Source organism: Enhydra lutris, unplaced genomic scaffold (assembly GCF_002288905.1).
Source record: "Enhydra lutris kenyoni isolate GAN:26980312 unplaced genomic scaffold, ASM228890v2 scaffoldscaffold41, whole genome shotgun sequence".
NCBI lineage: Eukaryota > Metazoa > Chordata > Mammalia > Carnivora > Mustelidae > Enhydra > Enhydra lutris.
Window position 1 is genome coordinate 196,053 of NW_019154125.1, and position 27,937 is coordinate 223,989.

Below are 27,937 nucleotides of genomic sequence, written 5' to 3' on the forward strand. Positions count from 1 at the left end.
GGCTTGTATTGCTATACATTTTCCTCTCAGGACTGCCTTTGCTGCATCCCAAAGATTTTGAACAGTTGTGTTTTCATTTTCATTTGTTTCCATGAGTTTTTTCAATTCTTCTTTAATTTCCTGGTTGACCCATTCATTCTTTAGTAGGATGCTCTTTAGCCTCCATGTATTTGAGTTCTTTCCAACTCTCCTTTTGTGATTGAGTTCTAGTTTCAGAGCATTGTGGTCTGAAAATATGCAGGGAATGACCTCAATCTTTTGGTACCAGTTGAGACCTGATTTGTGACCCAGGATGTGATCTCTTCTGGAGAATGTTCCATGTACCCTATAGAAGAATTTGTATTCAGTTGCTTTGGGATGGAGTGTTCTGAATACATCTGTGATGCTCATCCAGTCCAGTGTGTCATTTAAAGCCTTTATCTTCTTGTTACTCTTTTGCTTAGATGATCTGTCCATTTCAGTGAGGGCGTGTTAAAGTCCCCTACTATTATTGTATTATTGTTGATGTGTTTCTTTTTTTATTAACTGGCTTATATAATTGGTTGTTCCCATGTTAGGTGCATAGATATTTAAAACTGTTAGATCTTCTTGTTGGAGAGACACTTTAAGTGTGATGTAGGTTCCTTCCTCATCTCTTATTGTAGTCTTTGGCTTAAAATCTAATCTGATATAAGGATTGCCACCCCAGCTTTATTTTGAGGTCCATTAGCATGGTAAATTGTTTTCCACCCCCTTACTTTAAATCTGGAGATGTCTTTGGATCTAAAATGAGTTTCTTGTAGAAGGCATATCAATGGGTTTTGTTTTTTTATACATGCTGATACCCTATTTCCTTTGATTGGGGCATTTTGCCCATTTACATTCAGGGTAACTATTGAAAGATATGAATTTAGTGCCATTGTATGGTCTGTAAGGTGACTGTTAGTGTATATTGTTTCTGTTCCTTTCTGGTCTGTTACTTTTAGGCTCTCTCTTTCCTTAGAGGACTCTTTCAATATTTCCTGTAGACTGGTTTGGTGTTTACAAATTCTTTCAGTTTTTGTTTGTCCTGGAAGCTTTTTATCACTCCTCCTATTTTCAATGACAGCCTAGCTGGATATAGTATTCTTGGCTGCTCTGACTTTATCATGCCAGTCCTTTCTGGCCTGCCAGGTCTCTGTGGATAGATCTGCTGCCATACTAATATTTCCACCATGGTATGTTCCATACCTCTTGCCACAAGCTGCTTTCAGGATTTTCTCTTTGTCACTAACACATGTAAGTTTTACTATTAGACGATGGGGTGTGGACCTATTTTTATTAATTTTGAGAGGAGTTCTCTGTGCCTCCTGGATTTTGATGCTTGTTCCCATTGCCACATTAGGGAAATTCTCTACTATAATTTGCTCTAATATACCTTCTGCCTCCCTCTCTTTCTTCTTCTTCTGGGATCCTAATTATTCTAACATTGTTTCATCTTATGGTATCACTTATCTCTTGAATTCTCCCCTCATGGTCCAGTCATTGTTTGTCTTCCTTTTGCTCAGCTTCATTATTCTCTATCATTTGGTCTTCTATATCACTAATTCTCTCTTCTGCCTCATTTATCTTAACAGTAAGAGCCTCCAGTTTTGGTTGTTTTTTTGGGTTTTTGTTTTGTTTTGTTTTTTGCACCTCGTTAATAGCTTTTTTAGTTCAACTTGGTTAGATTTTAGTTCTTTTATTTCTCCAGAAAGGGATTCTCTAGAATCTTCCATGCTTTTTTTCAAGCCCAGCTAGCACCTTGATAAGCATCATTCTACTCTAGTTCTGACATATTACTAATGTCGATATTGATTATGTCCCTAGGCCATTGGTACTGCCTCTTGTTCTTTTTGTTTTTTTTTTTTTTGTGGTGAGTTTTTCCACCTTGTCATTTTATCCAGGTAAGAATAGATGAATGAGAGAACAAAATGCTAAAAGGGTAGCAAAGATCCCAGAAAAATATATGCTAACCAAATCATAAGAGACCCAAAACCAGGGGGAGAAGAAAGGGGGGGGCGGGATAGAAAAAAAATGTGTGTGTGTGTGTGTGTGTGTGTGTGTGTGTGTGTGTGTGTATGGTATGTGTATTAGACTCCTGAATAGAACAGAGCCACCCACTTGATTTTGGGTGTACTCTGGTCTCTTAGAAGAAGCTCCCTCCCAAATTTTTAAAGAAAGAAAAACTTATATGTATACAAAAATAAGGGTAAACATGATGAGGGGATGGAATATGACTGTAAAGATGAAAATTAAGAAAGATCCTAAAAAGGGAATTGATAAGAAGTTGATTGGGGGGGAAAAAAAGAGGAACGAATGTAATCAGGCTAGAGACTAGAACAAAGCCATGCACTAGATTTAGGGTATAGTTTGATCTATTAGAAGAAATTGTATCTTAAATTTTTAAAGAGAAAAAACCTATATGTATACAAAAAACAAGGTTAAATACAATGAAAGGATTGAATAGGACTATAAGAATGAAAATTTTAACATATTTTAACAAGATATTCATAAGATAAATAGAAAAGAGGAAAAGTCAAAAAATAGAATAAGAAAAGAATAAAATTTTTTAAAGTTACTTTGAAAGACTAAAGGATCATGGGAAAAAGCCATGAATTCTATGTGTTGTTTTCCCCTAGCTCTGGATGTCTACAGTTCTCATTGATCAGTAAACTTTTTCTTGGCTGGATGTTCTTGCTGATCTTCTGGGGGAGGGGCCTCTTGCAGTGATTCTCAAATGTCTTTGCCCAAGGTGGAATTGCACTGCCCTTGGCAGGGGCCAGGCTAAGTTATCTGCTCGGGCTCTCTGTAGCTTTTGTTCCATGAATGCTTTCTGTACAGCTTTGGAGGACAAGAATGAGGATGGTGGCCTCCAAATCTCCAGTCTTGGAGGAGTCAAGAGCTCAGGGCCCCACTCCTCAGTGTGCCCTCAGAGAAAAGCAGTCAATTCCTCCCATCTCCCTGGTCTCTGGCTGGGGTCTGTGCTCACCTGGCCTGTGACCAAGTGTTTCTATCTCTGGCTCATGGCCCCATTTGGAGTCTCCAAACCCGGCAGATCCCTGCAGCATGCTCCCACACCACTCCTCCCAAAGGAAGAAGGAGGAGGTCTCTCCGGATCTGCCACTTGTGAGGTCTCTGCTCCAAGAGCAGTTGCTCGTGACTTGGATCATGGTTTAAGGTAACCCTGAGCTGAGAGTGCACCCCTCAGCGCCTGTCTCTGTAGTCAGCTTCCCTGCTCAGATATCTGAGAGCTCTGCCACACTCCGGCTCCCCTCACCCCCACTACCTCCGGTCTTTCTGTGACTCCAGAGGTCCTGAAACTGCACTGTAGCCATGTGGACGCCATCCCTGCTTAGCTTCTGGAGCGATGTCCCTCAGTGAAGCAGATTTCTAAAAGTTCCAATTTTGTGCTACACTGCTCTCTCACCTGACATGAGCCAGCCCCTCCCCCCACAGTCTAGCTTCCCATCTCTTTGGATTCACTTCTCTGCACATCCTGCCTTCTGGAAAGTAGTCAATTTTCTGTTCCTAGAATTGCTGCTTTTGTTCTCTTCTATCTCCTGTTGAATTTGCAGGTGTTCAGAATAGCTTCATAACTATCTAGCTGAACTCCTGGGACCTGACGATATTTCAGTCTTTTACTCCTCCACCATTTGCTTCCTCCTGGTTCCATACAAACTTTTAAATTATTTGTTCTAGGTCTACAAAAAAAAGTCCTTTGAATTTTGATAGGGATTCCATTGAATGTGTACATTGCCTTGAAAGGAATGGACATTTTACCTGAGTTGATTCTTCCAATCCGTGAGCATGGATTATCTTTCCACTTATTTGTGTTGTTTTCAATATCTTTCATTAGTGTCTTTATAGTTTTCAGTATGCAGGTCTTTTACTTCCTTGATAAAATTTATTACTAGGTATTTTACTCTTTTTGATACAGTTGTAAATGGGATCATTTCTTAATTTATCTAATTGTTCATTATTAATGTATAGAAATGCCATATTTATGTAGACTTTTTATACTACAACTTTACTGAATTCATTTTTTCTAATCGTTTCTTGAAGATTTTAGGGTTTTCTAAACATAGTATTATGGAATCTACAAATATACTGTTTTTCTTCTTCTTTTCCAATTTGGATGAATTTTCTTCCTTTTATTTGTTAGATTGTTGTAGCTAGAATTTCCACTCTTATATTAAATAAAAGTGGTGAGAGTGGGCATCCTTGTCTTGTTCATGACCTTGATGTAAAGCTTTTAGTTTTTTCGTCTTATGGTGTCACTTATCTCTCGAATTCTCCCCTCGTGGTCCAGTAGCTGTTTGTCCCTCTTTTGCTCAGCTTCTTTATTCTCTGTCATTTGGTCTTCTATATTGTTAATTCTTTCTTCTGCCTCATTTATCCTAGCAGTGAGAGCCTCCATTTTTGATTGCACCTCATTAATAGCTTTTTGATTTCCACTTGGTTAGATTTTAGTTCTTTTATTTCGTCAGAAAGGGCTTTTGTATCTCCCATGAGGGTTTCTCTAATATCTTCCATGCTTTTTTCGAGCCCAGCTAGAACCTTGAGAATCGTCATTCTGAACTCTAGATCTGACATATTACCAATGTCTGTATTGATTAGGTCCCTAGCCTTTGGTACTGCCTCTTGTTCTTTTTTTTTTTATGGTGAATTTCTCTGCCTTGTCATTTTGTCCAGCTAAGAGTATATGAAGGAGCAAGTAAAATACTAAAAGGGTGGCAACATCCCCAGGAAAATATGCTTTAGCCAAATCAGAAGAGATCCCAAATCATGAGGGGGGAGAAAGGTTTGAAAGAGGTTCATAAAGATAAAACAAAAAACAAAAACAATTTAAAAAAAGAAAACGAATAAAGAAAAAATATAAAAAAGAAAATATATATATATATTAGATAAACTAGTTAAAGAATGTTAGAAAAGAAAAGGGTAATAGTTAAAAAAAATTGGCAGAAGAAGAGAAAAAAAAATTGAAAAAGAAAAAAAAAATTAAATTAACTACAAGGCTAAAGAATCATGGGGAGAAAGCCATGAGTTCCGTGCTTTGCTTTCTCCTCCTCTGGAATTCTGCTGCTCTCCTTGGTATTGAAACTGCACTCCTTGGTAGGTGAACTTGGTCCTGGCTGGGTTTCTTGTTGCTCTTCTGGGGGAGGGGCCTGTTGTAGTGATTCTCAAGTGTCTTTGCCCCAGGCGGAATTGCACCGCCCTTAACAGGGGCCTGTCTGAGTAATCCACTCGGGTTTGCTTTCGGGAGCTTTTGTTCCCTGAGCGCTTTCCGTAGAGTTCCTGAGGACGGGAATGAAGATGGCGGCCTCCCGGTCTCCGGCCCAGAGGAGCCGAGAAACCAGGGCCCCACTCCTCAGTGCTCCTTCAGAGAACAGCGCCCAATTACTCCCGTCACCCTGGCCTCCGGCCGCGCTCCAAGATGACCGAGACTGTGACCAGTTCAAGGTAACCCCGAGTTTAGAGCTCACTCCTCGGCTCTGTCTCTGTAGCCAGCTTTCCCGTTCTAATACCTACAAGCCCTGCGACACTCAGACACCCCCGATCCTTCTGTGACCCTGCGGGACCTGAGGCCACGCTGACCCCGCCTGGGCTTCACCCCGGTTAGGCCTCTGGAGCAATGTCCCTCAGCGGAACAGACTTTTAAAAGTCCTGATTATGTGCTCCGTTACTCTGCCGCTTGCCGGGATCCGGCCCCTCCCCCGCCATCTATCCTCCTGTCGCTTTGGATTCACTTCTCTGCCAGTCCTACCTTTCAGAAAGTGGTTGATTTTCTGTTTCTAGAATTGCTGTTCTTCTTCTCCTCGATCTCTCATTGGATTTGTAGGTGTTTGCAATCTTTAGATAAGCTATCTAGCTGATCTCCTGCTGCCTGAAGTAGTCTCAGCCTGCTACTTCTCCACCATCTTGACTCCTCCCCGCTGAGACTAGGTTTTAACTTTTCTTTAAAATTTGATAGAATTCATCTGGTAGATGCTGTCTGGTCTTAGACTTTTGTTTGCTGGAAGGGTTTTTAATTAGTGATTCAATTTCATTACCAGTAATCCATTTGTTAACATTTCCTTTTTCTTCCTGCTCCAGTCTTGGAACATTGTATATTTTTAGGAATTGTACATTTTTATATTTTAATTCTCGATTGTCCAATTTGTTGGTGTATAATTATTCTAGTAACCTCTTATGACCCTTTTTGATTCCTCTTTCATTTTCAATTTTATTTATTTGGTCCCTCTTTCCTTTTTTTTTATGTCAGGGTAAAGATTTATCCATTTTGTTTATCTTTTCAAAAAACTAGCTCTTAGTTTCGTTAATTTTTTCTATTTTTTCACTCTCTGTTTCATTTATTTCTACTCTACTAACTTTGAGCTTTGTTTCTTCTTTTTTTTTTTTTAGTTCTTTTAGGTGTAAATTTGGATTACTTATTTGAGATTGTTCTTATGTCTTGGAGTAAACCTGTATCACTATAAATTTCTGTCATAGATTTGCTTTTGTTGTATCCCATAGATTTTGGAACACTGTGTTCCTATTTTCATTTGTCTGTATTTTCTGTTTTCTCTGTGACTCCTTTACTGACCCATTAGTTGTTTAGTAGCATGTTGGTTAGCCTCCACATTTTTGTGGGTTTTTTCCAGTATTCCTCTTGTAAGTGATTTCTATTTTCACACTGTTGTGATCAGAAAAGATATTTGATCTGACTTTAATCTTCTTAAATTCATTGAGACCTGTTTTGTGGCCTAATGTGAACTATCCTGGAGAGTGTTCTATGTGCACTTGAGAATAATGTGTATTTCACTGTTTTTGGATAGGATGTTCTCCATATGTGTATGTATGCACGTGTGTGTGTGTGTGTATTCATATACCCATCTGGCCTGATGTGTCATGTAAAACCAATTTTGCTTATTGATTTTCTGTCTGGATGATCTATCCACTGATGTATATAGAGTATTAAAGTTCACTGCTATTATGTATTACTGTCATTTTCTCCTTCTATTTCTGTTACTGCTTGCTTTATGTGTCTTGGTGCCCCTATGTTGGGTATATAGATATTTGGAAGTGTTATCTCCTCTTGTTGAATTAATACTTTTATCATTATGTAATGCCCTTGTTTGGCACTTGTTACAGGCTTTCTTTTTAAGTTTATTTTGTCTGATATAAGTATTGCTTTTCCACCCTTTCACTTTCATTCTCTATGTTTCTATAGGTCTGATGTGAGTCTCTTGTAGAAAGACCAGAAATGAGTCTTGTTTATCCATTCAGTTACTATATGTCTTTGATTGGATTATTTAGTACATTTAAATGTAAATTATTGATAGATGTGTACTTACTGCCATTTTGTTGCTTTCTTTCTAGTTGTTTCTGTAGTTCTCTGTTTCTGTCTTTTTCTTCTTCTTCTCTTTCCTCATAATTTGATTACTGTCTTTAATGTTATGCTTAGATTCTTTTCTGTTTACTTTTTGTGTACCTGTTACAGTTTTTTGGCTTGTGGCTACCATGAGATTCTTATATAATATCTTCAGTCACTAGTAGTCTATTTGAAGCTGATAGTCACTTAAATTCAAACACATTCTAAAAGCACAAAATTTTTATTCCCCTTCCACATTTTATGTATATAACATCACATTTTATACCTTTTTGGGTATCTCTTAACTGATTATTTTAGATATAACTGGTTTTACTAATTTTGTCTTTTAACCTTCATACTAGCTTTTTTTTTTTTTTTTCTTTTTGAGAAAAAGGGTAAGTAAAAGCAGGGGCGGTCAGAGGGCGAAGAAGAGAGAGAATCTTAAGCAGGTTCTGTGCCCAGCACAGAGCCCAATGTAGGACTTGATCTCATGATCCTGAGAACATGACCTGAGCTGTACTCAAGAGTCAGATGCTTAACTGACGGAGCCACTCAGGCACTCCTATACTGGTTTTATAAGTGATCTACTACCTTTACTATTTGCTTTTTCTAGGGAAATTTTTCCTTTCATAATTTTCTTATTTCTAGTTATGGGTTGTTTTTTGTTTGTTTGTTTGTTTCCATTTAAAGAAGTCCCTGTAACATTGCTTATAAGGCTGGTTTTAATGGTGATCAACTCTCAATTTTTGCTTGTCTGGGAAACTCTCTCTCCTTCAACCCCGAGTGATAATCTTGTTGGGTATAGCAGTCTCAGTTTTAAGTTTTTTCCTTTCAGCACTTTGAATATATTGTGTCACTCCCTACTGGTCTCCAAAGTTTCTGCTGAAAAATCAGCTTATAATCTTGTGGGGTTGTCCTTCTATATAGCTAGTTGTTTTTCTTTTGCTGCTTTTATAATTCTTCTTTTTTTTTTTTTTAAGATTTTAGTTATTTATTTGACAGAGATTCCAAGTAGGCAGAGAGGCAGGCAGAGAGAGAGAAGGAAGCAGGCTCCCTAATGAGCAGAGAGCCCGATGTGGAGCTCGATCCCAGGACCCTGGGATCATGACCTGAGCCAAAGGCAGAGGCTTTAACCCACTGAGCCACCCAGGCACCCCTATAATTCTTTAATATTAGACATTTTAATGATAATATGTCTTGGTGTGGGTCTCTTTGAGCTCATTTCATGTGGGACTGCCTGTACTTCCTAGATTTGTATGTCTACTTTCTTTGCCATGGTAGTGAAGTTTTCAGCTACTGTCTCTTCAACTAGATTTTCTATCCCTCTTTCTCTCTCTTCTTTTGGGATCCTTATAATACAAACGTTATTATACTTGCTATTGTCCCATAGGTCCCTTAAATTATCATTTTTAATTATTTTTTCTTTTTGCTGTGCCAGTTGGATGACTTCCCCTACTCTGTCTTTCAAATAGCTGATCCATTCTACATCATCTAATCTGCTGTTGATTCCCTTTCATTTCATATTTTTCATATTTTTCATTTCAGTTACTGTTTTCATATTTCATATTTTTCATTTCAGTTACTGTTTTCTTCAGTTCTGATTTGTTGTTTTTTTGGTTGTTTTTTGTCTTCTATCTCTTTGTTGAGATTTTCATTGTATTCATCAATTCTTCTCCTGAGTTTGGTAGACATCTTTATAACAGTTACTTTGAACTCTTTATCTGGTAGATTATTTTACTCCATTTTGGTCTTGTTCTTTTGTTTGAAACACATTCCTCTATCTCCCCATTTTGCCCAACTCTGTTTTTGGTTATGTTTTAAGTATATCCAATTATAGCTCCCAGTCATGAAGGAGTGGCTCTAGGTGGAAGATGTCCTATAAGGCCCAGTTGTGCAAACCCCCCAAGTCACTTAAGCCAAGTACTTCAAAGGTGTCCCCTGTCTAGGCTGCATGTACTCTCCTGTTACTGCTGGGCTGTAGTTGGTACAAATTTGCTGGTGTGTAGAGCTGTCCTCCAGCATGGCTGTCTGTGACGCCTGGTTACAATGGTTGCAGGTGCACTGGCATGTATGGTTGGCCCTCAGTGCAGCTGGCTGTGAGGCTAGGCTGCCACAGCTACATGTGCGTTGGTGGGTGGGACAAGCCTCTGGCTATGAGGCTGCAAGATATGATCAGAATTGTTGCCGGTGCTCTAGTGTATAGGGACTGGTCCCCATCATGGGGGCTATGTAGGAGGGGTGCCAGTACTGACAAAGGCTACCTGCTGGGTGCGGCACAGCAGAGAGCCTCTTAGGAGATCACTGACCAGGCAGGTTGGACAGGTGGGGTGAGTGGTGCCACTATGGTAGATGGAGAGCATTAGTACCTACCAGCGCCAGGACAGCTAGGTAGAGGGGAGTGGGGAAAAAATGGCATTTACCAGCACATTCATCCCTGAAGAAAGTCCCAACAGATCTCTGCCCCTCCAGGACACAGAAAATGAATCCCCTTTACATGTAAAGCATGAGATTTTCAAACTGCCACCCCTGTGCTTGGACCTGGAGTGAGATTTTACATATGACCTTTTAGAGAAAAATCCTGATTTCCTACTCTCCTTTGCCTCTCCTGGAATTAAAGCTCCCTGGTTTCCAAAGCTAGACATTATGGGGGCTCATCTTCCTAATGCTGGTCCTGCAGGCTAGGAAGCCTAATGTGAGGCCCAGACCCACCCCCACCCTCTCCCCCAATTCCTTAGTGAGGGCCTCTACAGTTGTGATATTCCTCCCATTTACAAACTGCTAAGTCAGGAGTATGGGTTCCAACTTATCTGCATCGCTACCCCTCCTACCCATCTCAATGTTGATTTTCCTTTATACCCTTAGTTGTGTAAAATATGTTCTTCCAGGTCTCAGGTCATTCTCAGAGAGGGATTGTTTTATATGTAGTTGTAGTTTTTGTGTTTCCATGGGAGAAGATTAGCTTTTCCTATTCCACCATCTTGATCCAGCTCTCTGGTGTAACTGTAGATGTTTCCTAAGTTTCTCTTATAATGATTTCTTTAGTGCATGTCATGGATAGACACTCTCCATCCATTCTAACCTCCTCCTAGAGCCTTCCTGCACTGGTGAGGCCAAAAAGATAACATCTGCATTTCCCAGACTCACTTATAGCTAGGGATCAGAGTATTTCAGGTTCTACCCTTTTGGTGCCTTGGTGTGAGATTTAGAATATGAAAAATAAGATAGAGGTCATTTTTCTGTGGTTTCTATTGTCCCTGCCATCTTGCACCATTGTGGAGGTATGTGGTTTATCTGAGGCAGCCTCCCCATCTTGACTCTTTCCTAAATGTACTGCTTCCTCATCTTAGAAAACGGAGGAGCCCTCCTTGTAACCTGCATCATGACTCTTGAAGACATCCAAGTTATCTCAAGCTAGAGTTTCTTTCCCGATGATTCTAAAAATCATTTAACAACTTATTTTTTTTTAAATCCCCTTTGCTTAAACTAACCACAGTGGATTCTGTGCTCTTTCATGAAACTCTGGCCAGCACAGTCTCTCATAAACATTTCATTTTCCAGTCCACATCTATTACCTTGACCAAGAAGTCTATTATTTCGTAAGCTTTTTCTGACATTCAGTTCAATTTTCCTTGTCCTTTGTTTTCATAATTAATTGGTACTATCTCACCCTGTCATAATCATTTACCATTCATACTATTTTGGTCTCTTAAAATAATGTACCTAATAAATGTATTAGTAGGCTGCTATTTCGATTTCCTTAGTATTACTTAGCTCAAGAATATACTGTCAATTCCTTTCAGTACTCCTTTAACTCACCAACCTTAAATATGTTTTTGCAAACTTCCTCCTTTCTAAGATAGAGGACCACAATACTAAACTGAACATCCTTCTAAGATTTAAAGAAAATACAAAAAGCCATTATTTTCCTCTCTTGCTATTTAACATATATTTTCCAGTTAACTCACCACTAAAAAGATTTTATCATTTGTTACTTACACTTAAATTCTTTTTTTCTCTAATCCAGATACTGTTTATATGCAAAACTGCACCTCCCCATTTTACCCTTCTCTCTCCTTATACAAAATATATCCAAATGCTTTTTAAAATGAGCTTCTTGTAACTACAGATTAAATAATGTTTAGTACTGATAATGTGTATACACAAAATGATATATTTTTGTTTCATTTCTGATCATTCTTGTGGATAAGTATATAAGAATTATCATGTAAGAGACAATATCTCAGTTTATTTATAACATCTATTCCAACATAATGAATAAGTATCTTTGTTGGAGTTTTTAAAATGATGTTACAATCAATATTCAAAAACATTTTACAAATAACTTATTTTCTTGAAAGTCACTGAAGTAAGTAGCATATAAAACTGACATTTTTAAAGTGAGGCATAATGGAGGTGGCAGAATCACTTCCTCAGCTCCTGGGACACTGAGCTACTGATTTTTCTCTTGTACTGATTTTAAGTCCAGTAATTTTATTGCATCTGTTTCAGCAGGTAACCCTCCCATGCTGCTCAATCTTTAGGAGGCCTCTAGTCTTGCCTTGGGCATATGAGAAATATTTATAAAGCTTTTATCTACTAATTATTTTTCTACTATGCTGGTTGCTTTTCAGCATTATTTAATTCCTGAGTTCACCAAAAACAAACTACATCTCTCTGATAATTTTCCTCCAGCTGTATCATTTGCATTTGGCAAGTCATGTTATTTTTTTCTATAAATTTCATTTATATCTAACTGCTTTGAATTTTTGAGAACTTGCTACTGTTTTTAACATCTTAGAAGCATTATAGCATTGTGCTCCTTATGGGTCAATAACATTGTTAAGATCTTCCTTATTATCAGATTTCCAATTCCCTTTTAATCCATAGGCTTATTTTTAATCCAAACTCCTTTTCAAGTAACTTTTGTTATTAAAACAATCTATTTTTATATACTTTTTTATTAGTAACATATAATGTATTATTTGTTTTGGGGTACAGGTCTGTGATTCATCAGTCTTACACAACACACAGCACTCACCATAGCCCATACCCTCCCCAATGTCCATCACCCAGTCATCCCACCCCTCCCACACTCCTTCACTCCAGCAACCCTCAGTTTCTTTCCTGAGTTTAAGAGTTTCTCACAGTTTGTCCCCCCATCTGGTTTATTCTTGTTTCATCTTTTCCTCTCTTCCCCTACAATCCTCTGCCTTCTCAAATTCCATATATCAGTGAGATCATACAATAATTGTCTTTCTCTGATTGATTTATTTTGCTTAGCATAATACCTTCTGGTTCCATCCACGTCATTGCAAATGGCAAGATTTCCATTTTTGATGGCTGCATAATATTCCATTGTACATATATACCACATCTTCTTTATCCATTCATCTGTTGATTGACATCTGGGCCCTTTCCATAGTTTGGCTATTGTGGGCATTGCTGCTATAAACATTGGAGTGCAGGTGCCCCTTTGGATCACTGCATTTGTATCTTTGGGTAAATACCCCAGTAGTGCAATTGCTAGGTCATAGGATAGCTCTATTTTCAACTTTTTGAGGAACCTCCATACTGTTTTCCAGAGTGGCTGCACCAGCTTGCATTCCCACCAACAGCATAGGAGGGTTTCCCTTTCTCGACATCCTCACCAGTATCTGTTGTTTCCTGACTAAAACAAACTCTTTTAAGGAAAAAAAAAAATTTTTTTTAAGGGACCTGGGTGGCTCAGTTGGTTAAGTGCCTGACTCTTGGTTTTGGCTCCAGTCATGATCTCAGGGTGGTGAGATGGAGACTGGCGACAGGCTCTAGGCTCTACACTGAGCATGGAGCCTGTTTAAGATTATCTCTCCTTCTCCCTCTGCCCCTCCCCCACTCACACACATGCACTCTCTGTCTCTAAAAAAAAAAAATAAATAAACAATCTCTTTTAAATGTTATTTTACAAGCAGAAGTAGAGAAACAATGATATTCTTTTTATCTACCATTTTTTGTAATTGTTTTAAGATCCATGATATGCCAAATGGTGACGGGGGATGCATGGGTAATCACCTTGCCTTTATACTATCTTCCAAAACAGAATTTCCCAAACCACACACAATCCTAGTGAACTGCAGAACCCTAACAGTCCAGGAGAAGTTGTTAGGTGCCTGGAAAATAACCATCTTAGTCTCTTTGAGCTGCTATAACAAAACACCAAAGACGATGTGTCTTATAAACATTCATTTCTCACGGTTTCAAAGACTGGGAAGTCTAGGATCATGGTGCTAGATTTGGTGTTTAGTGAGGCTTCCTCATTCATAGATAACACCTTCTCACCATGTTCTCATATAGTGGGAGGTGTTAGCGAGCTTTCTGGGATCTCTTTTTTAAATTCACCAATCCCATTCATGAGGGCTCCATCCTTGTGACTTAATTACCTCCAAAAGACCCCACTCCCTAATATCATTACATTGGGCATTAGGATTTCAACATATGAATTTTAGGAAGACACACAAATTCAAAGTGTAGCAATAACTGATACTAATCATGGTATTATTTTTAAGTTGAAAGAAAAAAAGACTTTTATAATGTCAGAAAAAAATACCAAATACATCTTACATAGTTATCTCAAAAGTTATCAGATGCATGACTCGATTCTTTCACTCATTTATCCAATTACTATTTACTGAGCTGGTTATTGGGAAAACTGCAATAAAGAAAACAAACTCAGGTTGTTATACATGCTTTGAAAAAATAGATAATACCACAAAAGTAATAGAGTGTGGCTGGGGTGAGGATGGGTTAGGTGTTTTTAGGAGGCATAAGGAAGACCATTCTGATAATATGAAACTTAAGATAAGGAGTGCTGGATGGCTGAAGCTGAGTGAGGTAGGAAAGAGGTGTAGGAGATGAAGTCAGAAAAGTTGTCAAAGGCAAAGTGTTACAGGTCCAGTATTAGGAAGAAATTTGGATTTTGCTTGAAATGGATGAGAAACCACTGAAGAATTTTGAGCTGAGAGGTGACATGATATAACTTTTTAAGATAATTATTCTGGCTACTTTTTATCAAATGGATTGTTGAGGACAAATATTGTTATTCAAATTACACCTTCCCATTTGAAAGGACTGTTTTCAAAATATAAAAAGTCTAACCTTAGAATATTATTATCCACATCTTTAGACAATCATTGTATAAACCACAATAAATTCTAAATGTAAATATATCTCTATTGCATAAGGAATTGTGGTTTTTTTTACTTAATTCATCTTTTATTCTTCTTTTGGCAAACATCAGATAATATGAGCAAAACTATATTGCTTACTACAGTTACATACATTCTTTCTTGCTTTTCTTGCTTTATATAAGCCATTAAACATACGTAAGTTGATAAAATTCTTGGCTAAAGACGTATTCCAAAACTCTGACATATACTTTTCTAAGTTAGGAGAAAAGAAAGCTTAAAAGAAAGCTTATGAAACTTCCATTAGACCATACAGCAAACTAAATTAGTATATGCTGTTTTTAAATTAACATCTGCCATTTTTTAAAGACTTCAATTTTTGGTTACAGCTAAAATGATTTTTATCTGAAGGTTTATGAAAGAACAGAAGCTGACCACACAAATCCTACTCATAACCATATTGGCCATTTAAAAATAAATAATAAAAATAAATCTGTAATCAGAAAATTCCACTTATTAGAAAAAAAACTACCAAGTTATTTTAAATATAGATGGCACTTATAACAACTAGACTTCATGGTATCTGTTTTATTACTTCTTTTTTTAAATTTCTTTATTTTAGAGCCTGTGCAAGCAGAGGGAGGGGCAGAGGAAGAGAATCTCAAGCAGACTCACTGCTGAGCATGAAGCCCCATATGGGGCTCCATCTCACAACCCTCAGATCAAGACCTGAGCCAAAATCAAGTCAGAACCTTAGCCTCCCAGGTGCCCCTTGATTTATAACTTTGTAATGCTTATGTTTTAATTCTAGAGATTACTAAAGATTACTTACTAAAGATTACTTCATAATAAAAGCAAGCCATTTAGTTTTTTATAATTTACTTTTTTAGTAAATTTCAGGCCCAAAAGTATCTGATCAAGGATTGCAGAACAGTCAGCCTTCAGAATATATTTTGTCTGGCAGACAGAATGGTTTTTTATCTTCTGAATTGGAGTACCTTCATGCAATACCTACTTGGCTAGCAGACCACAGTCCCTACCAGCTTCCTACATCATTACCAGCTGGACATGAGAAACTGATGGCCATTTTTAATTGTAAAACCCAACATTTACTTACAAATATCAGTTGCATTCATGAAGCAAAAGTTCAAATATTATAAACTTGATGCTAAATCTTAATATGTACTCCTAATTTGGGAAAAATAGATCAAACCAAAAGATCTAATTTTCATTTTCATAATACATGGAACTAAGTGTTTTTTAAAAGGAACCAAAATAAAGATAAGCAGCCATGCAAGAAAAAAGTTTTCAGTAAATATAGCAGAAAAGTTTTGCTATTGTTTTTATATAAACACTTCAGAATCAAACATTATAGAAGAAAAATAACTTTTTTTTAATTTGAAGATTAGTTGGCTTTATTAAACAATTCATGAATCAGGCAGCATCCAAATCATAATAGGGAAGAGCTCTCAATAAAAATAATTCTTAAGAGTATATATAAAATGTCAAGAAAAATTCCAAGACCCCAGAAGTTAACATTTTTAGAAAAGTCATAATTCATGAAAATAAACCAACATGATAAAATGGGGAAACTCCTAGTAATCAAAAACAATATTAAAATAAAACAAGATAATATTTCATCTGTTAAATTATTCCCCCAAATGCGTAATGTGATATCCTAAACTGGAAGAAATGGTAAAATTGGGATGGCATGTGTCCTGGGGGCATTAAAATGCAACTTAACCAGACACTTCAACATCACCATTCCTTCCAGCATTCATTTAAAAAAAAAAAAAAAAAGGAATGTATGACATGGATTCTATTTCCCACTCTGTGATAGGCACTTGGGAAGCAGAGACAGATCCAACAGATTCTGTCCTCATCAGGTTTAAAATCATTGAGGTTAGAGAAGGGAGAAAGGAAAAAAGAGTGGAGGAGGAAGGAAGGGAAAGAAAAAAAAATGAAAAAAATTTAAAAGTACTATATAGAAATACATATGGTACAGATAGACATAAATAGTACAGTGGAGATACAAAGGGAGAAGGAACCAGTTCTATTTGATAAAGTCAGAAAAGTCTTCACATAAGAAATAACAGAAGATTGGAATATTAAAAACATATTGGTCGTCAAACAGACCAAACTGTAGGGCAGAAAATAAGTAGAGCAAAGGATTCAGAGTCAAGACAGAATTCCAGGTAGGGGAAACAGGTATGTCCCTGGGACAAACATGAAGCATGAAACAGAACAGGGTGCCATGAGGATGGCAGGTGGCCCTGTGTGGCTGGAACGAAGGATGACTGGAAGGACTGGAAAGAGAAGAGGGTGAGTATTTCTCCTTTTAGGAATTTATCCTATTGTTATACTCACATGTGTGGAATAAAACATATGTACAGGGATATTCATTGCAACACTCTTTATAATAATGAGAGATTAGGAGCATCCCAAATGTCCATCAACAAACAGCTAGTAAATTAGGCTACAATTATACAGTGAAATATGCAGAAATAGCCAAAATCAGATGGCAATTTTATGTACAGGATTACACACACACACACACACACACACACACACACACACACACATTATTATGAGGATCCTATTTGTATTTAAAAAAAAACTTTTTTTTTTGCTTATAAATGCATAGACCAACCCTGGAATAATACAAGGAGGTAGTAAAAGTTAGTACTTCTGGGGAAAAGAAATAGATGGCTAGACAGATGGAGGGAGCAATTTACATGGCATTATCGTGTACATCCATAGGCCATTCTAAAAAATTAAAAGCAGTAAAAATAAGGCAACATTCTTTTCTTAAAAAACTAAAAATTGTAACGAAAATCAAGCTCCAGAATGCACTACCACCATTCAGAGCACTTCGCCTCCTTTCCTATTATTTAGCTTTTTTATTTAGCTTAGATATAATTTAGTAAAACATGAGGGAGTGGTACCAAAAGAGACAGTTTATAAGCTTATAAGGAAGTCTTACTTCTCTACCACCATTCCTCACTGGCCTCAGTCACTACTCCCACCAAATGGGGTAGGGTGGAAAATGTCAAGAGTTCCCACTTAATCACACATTGCCTAATCTAATAGACACCAAATGCACTGCCCCCTATCCCTCTGGTCTCCCCATCCCCTCTCTTGATACTCTCTTAGAGGAGTTGATTGTGAAATTGAGAGAAAACCTCAAGTCTTACAGTGGTGCAAGCATTTTACGGAAATTGTTTTGTTATGTAGAGAGATAAAAAGTGTACATCAACAAAAATATTTTAGTATGACATTTCATTAGAACCCAGTATCTGTTTCCTTATACTGGCACTTATGTGGAATGAGGTTGTGGCATACCTCTCTAGCCTGTGTAATTCTGAAAGAGAGATTCCAGAGTAGCCTTCCAGCAAGTTCCATAGTAAGAAAATGGCACTCATTCATCTCACTTGCCTCCCCAGATTGGGAAGTTACCTTGGCAACAATCAAAGACAAAGCAGTAATATGATACAAACCTATGGATTGCCTTTTCATTTGTTTGCATTCTTGGGTGTAATTCTTATGCTCAGGTGCATATTTGCACGTATTTTAAGAAAATCAGAGAACGACACTGTTGGTCAGGCTCTTGTGCAATCTCTTAGCTTTTATTATAACCTTAAGTTACAATAAAACTGACCTTAAAATGTAAAGCACAAATGGAATTTTGATGTGCTAGACTGAGAAGGACCTTGCTATAGGGCAGGTTGATTCATTCAATGAACATTTATTGAACCCCTGCTATGAGCAAAGCACAATGCCAGGCAAATATTCGGTTCTTGTTTTGTGGGAGCTAGCACCCAGTGAGGGAGACCACATGTCAACAACCGGCCGTGATTTGGGGCCTGAGTGTCACATTAACATAGGAGAGAGGAAAAGAGAAATTCTAGCTGGGGTCAGAGTGGCAATGTTGCAGACAAGTGCCTTGTTCCCCACATATCTGGTTGCCACTTTACCAGTTACCAAAACTTGGTGGCTTAAAATTTATTTTCTTACAGTTCTGGAAGCCAGACATCCAAAATGGACTTCACCAGGCTAAAGATGTGACAAGACCACACTCCATCAGCAGGCCTAAGGGGAGAATCCATTTCCTTGCCTTGTAGTTCTAGAAGCCACCTATTTCCCTAATCTTGTGACCTCTTCCTCCACCTTCAAAGCCAGTGGCTCAGAGGATTCCCTCTCTGACTCAGCTTCTCTTTGTTTCCCTCACATAGCCTTCTCTTCTGTCTGTAACCAGATTTCCTTCTCATATAATGTTTATGATTGCATTTAAGGTCTACCTGGATAATTCAGGATAATCTCTCCATTTCAGGATCTTGATCACATCCACAGAGGCCCTTTTCCATATAAGGTAACATTCACAGATTCCATGGACAAGGACCTGGCAGTCTTTGGGGGCCATTATGCAGCCTACCGCAAGGTGTTTAGAGGGAAGGCCACTAATCCAGCCCCCTTATCCTGAAGGCTGTGGTGAGCCACTGGAAAGTTTCAAGCATGAGAATTACATGGTAAGATGTTTATTTCAGTAAAATTAATTCAGGACTTCTGAGGATGTAGATGAAAGAAGAGCCTGAAGTCAGCAAACCCCTCCAATAATCCAGGACAGTTTTGACAAGATAATGGTAATTGGGTTGAATGCACTGGTGAGAAATTAACACAGTGAGATCAACAGCTGTTTGCAGACTGTTGGACACAGTAAATGATTTCTGAATTGGGCATTCACATACCATACACCATGATTTGTAATACAAGAGAGGAAGCAGATTTGGAAGGGGGTTGGAGGACCTTTAGACAGGGAGGGACATTTTTATCAAAGAAAAAATTTATTCTGAGAGTGAAACAATTTCCTTGCAAACTAAAGTTTTAAATTGCAATCCATTCTTGGAGACTGCCTCTAAGAAGAAAGAAACTGAGTAACACAACTTTTAGTACTAAATTTTATTCTCACATCCTTAGAACAGAATCTAATGACATTCAGGAAAAGTAATTATGTAATTACATTAGGATCTGTTTTCATCTAGAACCATAAACTAGCACTGCTGTGAAGAGTCTTAGCAAGCTTCTTAATCCAACAGTTCTCAGCCTCTTTTTCCCCAGTACCACACACCCAGCTGGTGGTGACAGCACACTCCAGTGGTTGATTCCAAACACAGCAACCCACTCTAATTTACCACTCTCTCCCCCATTACAAGAGTATTTTTAGTTCATTAATTTTGTAGCTTGTAACTAGCCACTGTGAGACAACCACCACAACTGAGAGCAACATATTGTCACACATCCCATGAGAACCATGGAGTAAGGTCCTTAATAACCACCCAGGACAAATGCTGCCAGCGCAGTGACATGCCTGCCCCTGAGCTCATTGGTAGTATAGCTTTAACTGGAGCCCTATCTTGTGATTTTCACCTCCTTCTCCATTCCCTCTCTAAAGACTATCTTCCACCTCATTTTACCATCCAGAAGGCTAAGGTTCATGGAAGCAACAAAGCCTTTTTTTTTTTTTGTCCTTTGTTTTTTTAAGTAAAATTGTATTTTTTTTAGTTCCATCCATCTCGAGTCCTGGTGAGTCTCTGCCATTAGAGTCTCCCCAGGGCTTCTAATCCTGCTCTCCCTCCCTCCTCTGTGTTCCTGTGCACAGTCTGCACTGCACACTTTATGATGGTATTATATCCTACATTGTCTTGTCCTATTTCTTTATATGTGCACATCTTGTCTCCTCTCAAGATTTATGAGGTTCTTGTAGAGTTTTGCATCTTAATACTCAACAACTAAAGAGGTGATGTATGGTATGGAAGTTAAATTGCTGAAGTGTTCAGAACAGAGCTGTGTGTTGTTTTACTGGACAAGACTAGAATCTCTTCATTCTGCACTGCAGAAATCTGTTATATATATTCTGCAGTTGTTCTGCATGTGAAGATGGGGAAAGAGAACTTTGTCACAGCTTCAGAAAAAATATATTGGCTCCTGTAAACTAAGGGAAAACTAGTAACATTTGGATTCTCATGCTTCTAAAAACTAAAGAGTGATGGGTTTGATGCTTCTTGTTCCTTCCCCCTAGAAATGTTTTCCATGGTTTCCTGGCTATTAAATCATTTTTGGTGTTTTTTACTTATTTCTTTGAAATGCTGTGTCCTGGTACTTTAGCTTTCTGCTCTCTTGATCTTTTTTGTACATCAGATACTTTTGATCAGAATCTGTGTAATTGAATCTAGATCTGACAGCACTTTTCAAATTGTGTATCCAGCACAGCTATTTAAAATCCCAAAGAGACTTCTGGTTCAATAATATTTGTGAGCTGTTTCTTTGCATTTTAGTAAAGCCTGGATAGTGCCCCCCAAAGGCTGTAAATAAAATTAGATTGTTTTAGTGGTTTTCTTTCCACCTGACTTAATTTATTTCTATCTTAAAGGCCTCGCTATTCAGGATTCTGGTTTTATTTTTTAAAGATAGTGTCAGTATAAGAGATGAGCAAGGCAAAAATTTACACAGAAACACTGGCATAAAGAATTTTGAATGTGATATTCCATTTTGCTGCTGAATCAATACTTAGTCTGTAGTAAATAACATTGGCAGAATGCCAATCCATAAAATAAACCATAAAGTGCTATAGAATATTTCAGTGTCTAATGTGCTTCTCAGGCAAACAGCATTAAATCGAGGTATAGCCCTTCTTACTATTATACAGTTTAGCTCCTATATGATAATTATTAAATAAAATAGTTTATTTTTTTTGTACCCACTATTGGCCAAACATTGTGCAGGGCCAGTTCAGTAGGGAAATGGGTAATCAGAAATTTTAACACACAATATTAAGTTTGATGACAAATGCAGATAAAGAAGGGTGTTATGGGCACCTAACCCAGTTCAGGAACATTGGAGAAGATGCCAAGAGGAGGTGGTAACTGTGTTAAGCTCTGAAGGACAAATAAAATCAGACTGTGAAGAAAAGAGAAGCTTCAAAAGAAGAGAACAACATGTACAGTCATAAAGGCAAGGGAGTATAAAACCTTGAGAAAATGACCAATATTTTAGTAGGAATAAAACTAGAAGGTTTAAGGCAGACTGATAGAAGGTAAAAATTTTAAGTCAGTCAACCGGAAACAAATCAGGAAGGAACTTAGTCCATAAGCATTTGGTAAGGAAGGGAGCATGACTCTCTGAATTCCAAGGAAGGAGAGAACTGTGTAACTTTCAAACCAATACAAAGCCATGAAAAGTACATGAAATTATCTAGTCAGTGACAAAATACCAGCCACAGGTCTATCTGTACAGTAATAGGGCAAAAATCACCAACTTTTTAAGACCGGAAGAACACACAAGATAAACTATAGTATCTACCTCTACCTCTACCAAACTCAAACCTTTTGATCACACTACCTCTTTGCCTTTAAGTAAGATTTTGGAAGTTTATCCGGAAGGCACCACTGAAGGATTTTAAGCAGCAAATCAGATTTCTGTTTTTAGAATAAATAAGATCAGTCTTATTTATGTTATAAGGACATTGAGAAGGCTGAATTCAAGGTAGGCCAGACTGAAGGCAAGGAACTGTTCTCATAATTTAGGGGAATAATTACAAGAGCCTGAACTTTGTCAGTGGAAGTGGTCAGAGAGAGACTTAACAGATACAATCAACAGAATTTTTGCCTGCATAAGGAGTAATTTACCTGAAGAAAAACTGAGGGCTGACTAAAGAGTATTTGCCCCACAATGGAGAGACAGAGACATGGTAATGGCAAGAACCCTAGCCCCAGTGCTGTGGACAGCAGAGAGGGATATCACTGACAGGCCCCACCTGTGGATTCACCCAACTGGAACAGCAAAAAAAAAAAAAAAAAAAAAAAAAAAAAAAAAAAACAGTTTAAAGGGCAACAAGACATAAGTGAAGGAAACCCATTTTCTAACCCTAGGACATCAGCCAAACCATAAGGGAACTGCTTAAATCCTTTCTGACGTCAGAGGTGCTGGCTAGTGCCACTGTTTACATTTCCTCTCCACCTAGATGGTACAAATTGGTGCAAGATCTTGGTGCCCTAGCTAGCCTGCCGCTATATCAAGCCCTAGTCCACACCACCTCCAGCCATCCCCCGCAAAGTTCTCCCATAGTCACACCCATCCCAGTTCCAACCATTCCACCAAAGCTATTCTGGCCTGTGCCCACCCCAGGTATAGCCATCCCCCTGGGGCAGCCCTGATCCAGAGCACTCTGGGCCCCACCAGCCCCACATGGCAACCAATGTAGAAACTCATATATGTGGAGCACCCAGGACACCCCAAAACAAGCCTGCTTTGGCTGTCCTGCCTACACCACCAGGCACACACAGGTGACACAGGTGATGTTCCCACACAAGACTACACCTTCAAGGCTGGGAGAGGTGCCTGTTTGGCCTAATTCATACAAACAACCACAGAATGTCAAATAAAGTGAAACAGCGGAACATGCTCCAGATGAAAGAACAAGACAAAACTTCAGAGAATGAACCAAGTGAAATGGAGATAAACAATTTACCTGATTAGGAGATCAAAATAATGATCATAAAGATGTTCCCCAGGCTTAAGAGTAGATGAACTCAGTGAGAACTTCAATAAAAAGATAGAAAATAGGGGCGCCTGGGTGGCTCAGTGGGTTAAGCCGCTGCCTTCAGCTCAGGTCATGATCCCAGGTCCTGGGTTCGAGCCCCACATCGGGCTTTCTGCTCAGAAGGGAGCCTGCTTCCTCCTCTCTCTCTACCTGCCTCTCTGCTTACTTGTGATTTCTGTCAAATAAATAAATAAAATCTTTAAAAAAAAAAAAAGATAGAAAATATAAAAACCAGAGTTGAGGAATACAATAACTGAACTGAAAAATATGCTAGAGGGAATCAACAGCAGATAAGAGGAAGCAAAAGAATGTATCAGCGATCTGGAAGATGGGGTAATGGAAAGCACTCAAGCTGAACAGCAAAAAGTAAGAATTTTTTAAAATGAGGATAGGTTGAAGGACCTGTAGGACAACATCCAGTATTGCTACATTTGCATTATAGGAATCCCAGAAGGATAAGAGAGAGAAAAGGGGGCCGAAAACTCATTTAAAGAAACAGTATCTGAAAACTTCCCTAACCTGGGGAAGGAAAGAGACACCCAGGTCCAGGAAACACAGAGAACCCCAAACAAGGCCCAAACAGGTTAACCCCAAGACACATAACTAAAATGTCAAAAATTAAAATTAGAATCTTAAGACCAAAATAGAAAACCAACTACATATATACAAGGAAAACCCTATAAGACTGTCAGCTGATTTTTCAACAGAAACTTTGCAGGTCAGAAGAAAGTAGCAGGTTATATTCAGAGAGCTCACAGGAAAGAAACCTACAACCAGGAATACTCTACCTAACAAGGTTATCATTCAGAACTAAAGAAGCAATAGTTTCCCGGATGAAAGTTAAAGGAGTTCATCAGCATTAAGCTGGCCTTATAAGAAATGTGAAAGGACTTACAGCAGAAAAGACTATGACTAGATGTAGGAAAACTATTAGAAGATAAAATTTACTAGTAAAAACAATATATAGTATAGGTAGAAAATCAATCACTTATAAAGCCATATGCAGGTTAAAAGACAAAAGTAGTAAAGTCAGTTATATCTAATAAATTAGTTAAGGGATTCAAGAAATAGAAGATATAAAATATGATGTCATATGCATAAAACATAGAGAGGAAGGAGTAAAAATGTAGTGCTTTTAGAATGTGTTCAAACTCAAAACCACCAACTTAATATAGACTGTTATATACTTGGGATGTTATATATGATCCTCATGGTGACCATAAAACCAAAAACCTGTAATAGATACAAAAAGGAGAAAAAAATCCAAGCATAAGACTAAGGAAGTGACTAATCACAAGGGAAGAGTAGAAGAGAAGAAGAAAGAAACAGAGAACTACAAAAACAAGAAAATAATTAACAAAATGGTAATAAATATATGTCTATCAATAATTAAGTGTAAATGGTCTAAATGCTCTAATCAAAGGACATAAGGTAACTGAATGGATTAAAAATAAAAAAAGAAGACCCATCTATATGCTGTCTACAAGAGACTCACTTCAAACCTCAAGAACATGCAACTTAAAGTTAGAAGGTAGAAAAAGATACCATGCAAAAGAAAACCAGAAAAAAAATCTGGGGTAGCAGTACTTACATCAGACAAAATTGACAAAATAACACAAAGGCTATAACAAAAGACAAAGAAGGACATTACATAACGATCAAGGGATCACTCCAACAAGATGATATAACACTTATAAATATCTATACACCCAATATACAAGCAGCCTGATTATATACAAAGCAAATGTTAAGAGACATAAAGGGAGAAATTGACAAAATAGCATTAAGAGTAGGGGAGTTTAACACCCCAGTTATATCAATCAGTAGATCATCCTGAAAGAAAATAAATAAGAAACAGTCACTTTGAGTTACACATTAGTCCATGTGGATTTAACAAATACATACAGAACATTCCATCCAAAAACAGCAGAATATGCATTCTTTTCAAATGCACCTAGAACAATTAAGGTAATAGACACTATGGAAGAAGAGTATGGAGGTTCCCCCAAAACTAAAAGTAGAAATACCATATGACCCAGCATTTCCACTTCCAGATATTTACCCAAAGAAAATAGAAATGCTAATTCAAAAAGATATATGCACCCCTATGTTTACTGTAGATAGAAAGTGTTGGTGGAGGATGGGCAAAATAGGTGAAGAAAATTAAAAGATATAAACTTCCAGTTATGAAATAAATAATTCACCAAGGTGTAATTTACAGCATAGCAAGTACAGTAGGTAATATTGTAACAATTTTGTATGGTGATCAATGGTAACTATACTTATCATGGTGAACATTTCATAATGTATATAATTGTCGATTCACTATGCTGTACACTAATATTTATATTATATTTACAATATAATTTAATTTTTAAACCTATAAATAAGATGTAAGAATAGTAAATAAGTACACATATATGTATATAAATATACTTTGGAAATACTACTCTAGTGTTGTTAATAAAAAGGTGTGAATCGAGGGGTGCCTGAGTGGCTCAGTGGGTTGAAGCCCCTGCTTTCTGCTCAGGTCATGATCCCAGGATCCTGGGATCAAGCCCCGCATGGGGCTCTCTGCTCAGCAGGGAGCCTGCTTCCCCCTCTCTCTCTGCCTGCCTCTCTGCCTACTTGTGATCTCTGTCAAATAAATAAATAAAATCTTTAAAAAAATAAAAAGGTGTGAATCTAATCCTTGTTCCTTATAGAATCTAATCCTTGTTCCTTATAGTTCCTTGTTCCTTGTTCCTGCTGCTTTCTCTCTGGAATTGTTTCCTTTTCTTAAATTTCACCCTACAGTGTCAAAGCATTGACAGATTTCCCCTTTATCTCTCTTGTTTTGTACACAATAAGTCCATTCAATCTTTCCTTAATTGTGGAAAATTTTCAATTAGCAGTTCTTCAAATATTTAACTTTTATTTCTTTATGTTAATCAGATGTTGATACTCTATTTGTCACACTGCTTTTTTTTTTTTTTTTTCATTTTTCCAGTTCTTTGTCTCTTCTTGATGCCTTCTGGGAATGTTTCAAAACATATTCTATCTCATTAATTCACTCATCAACTGTATTCTTTCAACCCATGAATTAAGTTTTTCATTTCTATTATATCTGACTGGTACTTTTTCTAATAACTTCTTGTCCCTGTTTAATGTTTTCAGTGCCCTGCTGTATGCCCTTGAGAATGTTTATCAGGATTATTGTAAATCCTTTTTTCTTTGGCTCATTAGTTCTGCTCTCCCTGGAATTAGTTGTTCAGTCTGTGATCTCTCCTTTCTGGTGTTTTACATCTGTGATCTTCAAATGTCAATTTATTTGTCCTATTCCTTTCAGAGTATCAGCTATCTGAGTTCCATCCATATCCCACTTACTTCTAAGTCATGCCCAGAATTAGACTCAAAGGAGGAAAACCACAATTGCTGTAAATTCCACATTTTAATTCACCTATAACACAAACTAGATTTAATGTCCTCAAGCTTTAGCCTGATTTGACTTGGTTATCTTTTCATATTAGTGGAATTGGACTATGTCACAGAATCACCAAACATTTTCCATTTGCTTATGGAAAGAGACAGTTTTCTAGGGCTGTTGGGAGGGCTAATAATGGCGAGTGGCAAATAACTGTAGAAAATGTAATTATTTATTGATGGAAAAATGTCTTGGAACCTTAATACTTTGTGATTACTATGGTGAATGTTATTTTCCTTCCTCCCCTTCATAGACCCTATAGGTTATAAAGTTTTTAATTCAAAAATTATTACAATTTAGTTGTGAGGATTTCTTAACTGAATTCTTACTGACCCCCAAGATAACTAGAGAAGCCTCTTGGGTTTTACAAAACCAGTTTGGATATTGCTTATCTAAAAACCAAAATTATTTTAGCATCTTTTGTGGAATTGTTTCTGCCTTGCCTTCATGGTCTTGATGTATCAGTATTTTTATCTTACCAGACACCTGTGCAGATGTCTAGCCTTTTCTTTTGAGCTGACATTCACTTTTTAACAGATATTTGTTGAACACTTGGCATACTATTGTTCTAGTTGCCAGGTGCCCAGCAAGAAAGGCACAGTCCCTGCTTTCACAGAACATTAGAGTTTAACAAAGAATCCAGACTGAATATTTATACTAGAGCAGGGAGTTTTTCTGTGTTGTCTTGCTTTGTATACCAGGCGCCTAGAACAGTGTAAATATTGGTTGAATGTTAAGCAGGTAAATACTGGGCACTAATTACAGGTGTGTTAAATGTTATGGAGGAAAAATGGAGGCATCATGGGGTATAGGAGCCTTACCTGATCTGGGGATCATATAGAATTAGGTCTCCCACTGATAAAGCCATCCTTTTCCAAGTGGTTTATGCAGGCTCATTTAAACAATCAGTGCCTAGTTCCTATTCAGGGCACCCTCCTATTGTGCGTGGTGGTTTGAACCACCTTGGATTTTTCAGTATTGGTTTCTGTAAATGAGAAGTAAGATGAATTGCTTAACAATGCTGTATGCTTATAGAAACTAAAGAAAAAATCAGTTTAAGAAAGCTGATCCGTGTTTCTTGCTTCTTGCCTATCCATTCCATCACCCCATTTTCTCTTCTATCTTGCAGATGAAGGAGCTTCTATGAACCCTTGTGATGATACATACTGTGGACCTTTCCCAGAATCTGAGCCAGAAGTGAAAGCTGTAGCCACTTTCCTCCGAAAACACAGGAAGCACATTAGAGCTTACCTCTCCTTTCATGCATATGCTCAGATGTTGCTATATCCCTATTCTTACAAATACGCAACAATCCCCAACTTTAGCTGTGTGGTAAGTATTTGCACTTGTATATGCATGTCATGCTT

At 37.7% G+C, this 27,937-nt stretch overlaps 1 protein-coding gene across 1 annotated transcript in view; it reads left to right on the forward strand.

The window, feature by feature from the left end:
* The window catches only part of LOC111155383 (carboxypeptidase A6), an 88,310-nt gene that overhangs the window by 45,384 nt on the left and 14,989 nt on the right, over positions 1 to 27,937 (forward strand). The window contains exon 7 of the mRNA XM_022515534.1: positions 27,700 to 27,902. Coding sequence (XP_022371242.1) covers positions 27,700 to 27,902 — 203 coding nt within the window. The remainder of the gene's footprint in view (positions 1 to 27,699; positions 27,903 to 27,937) is intronic.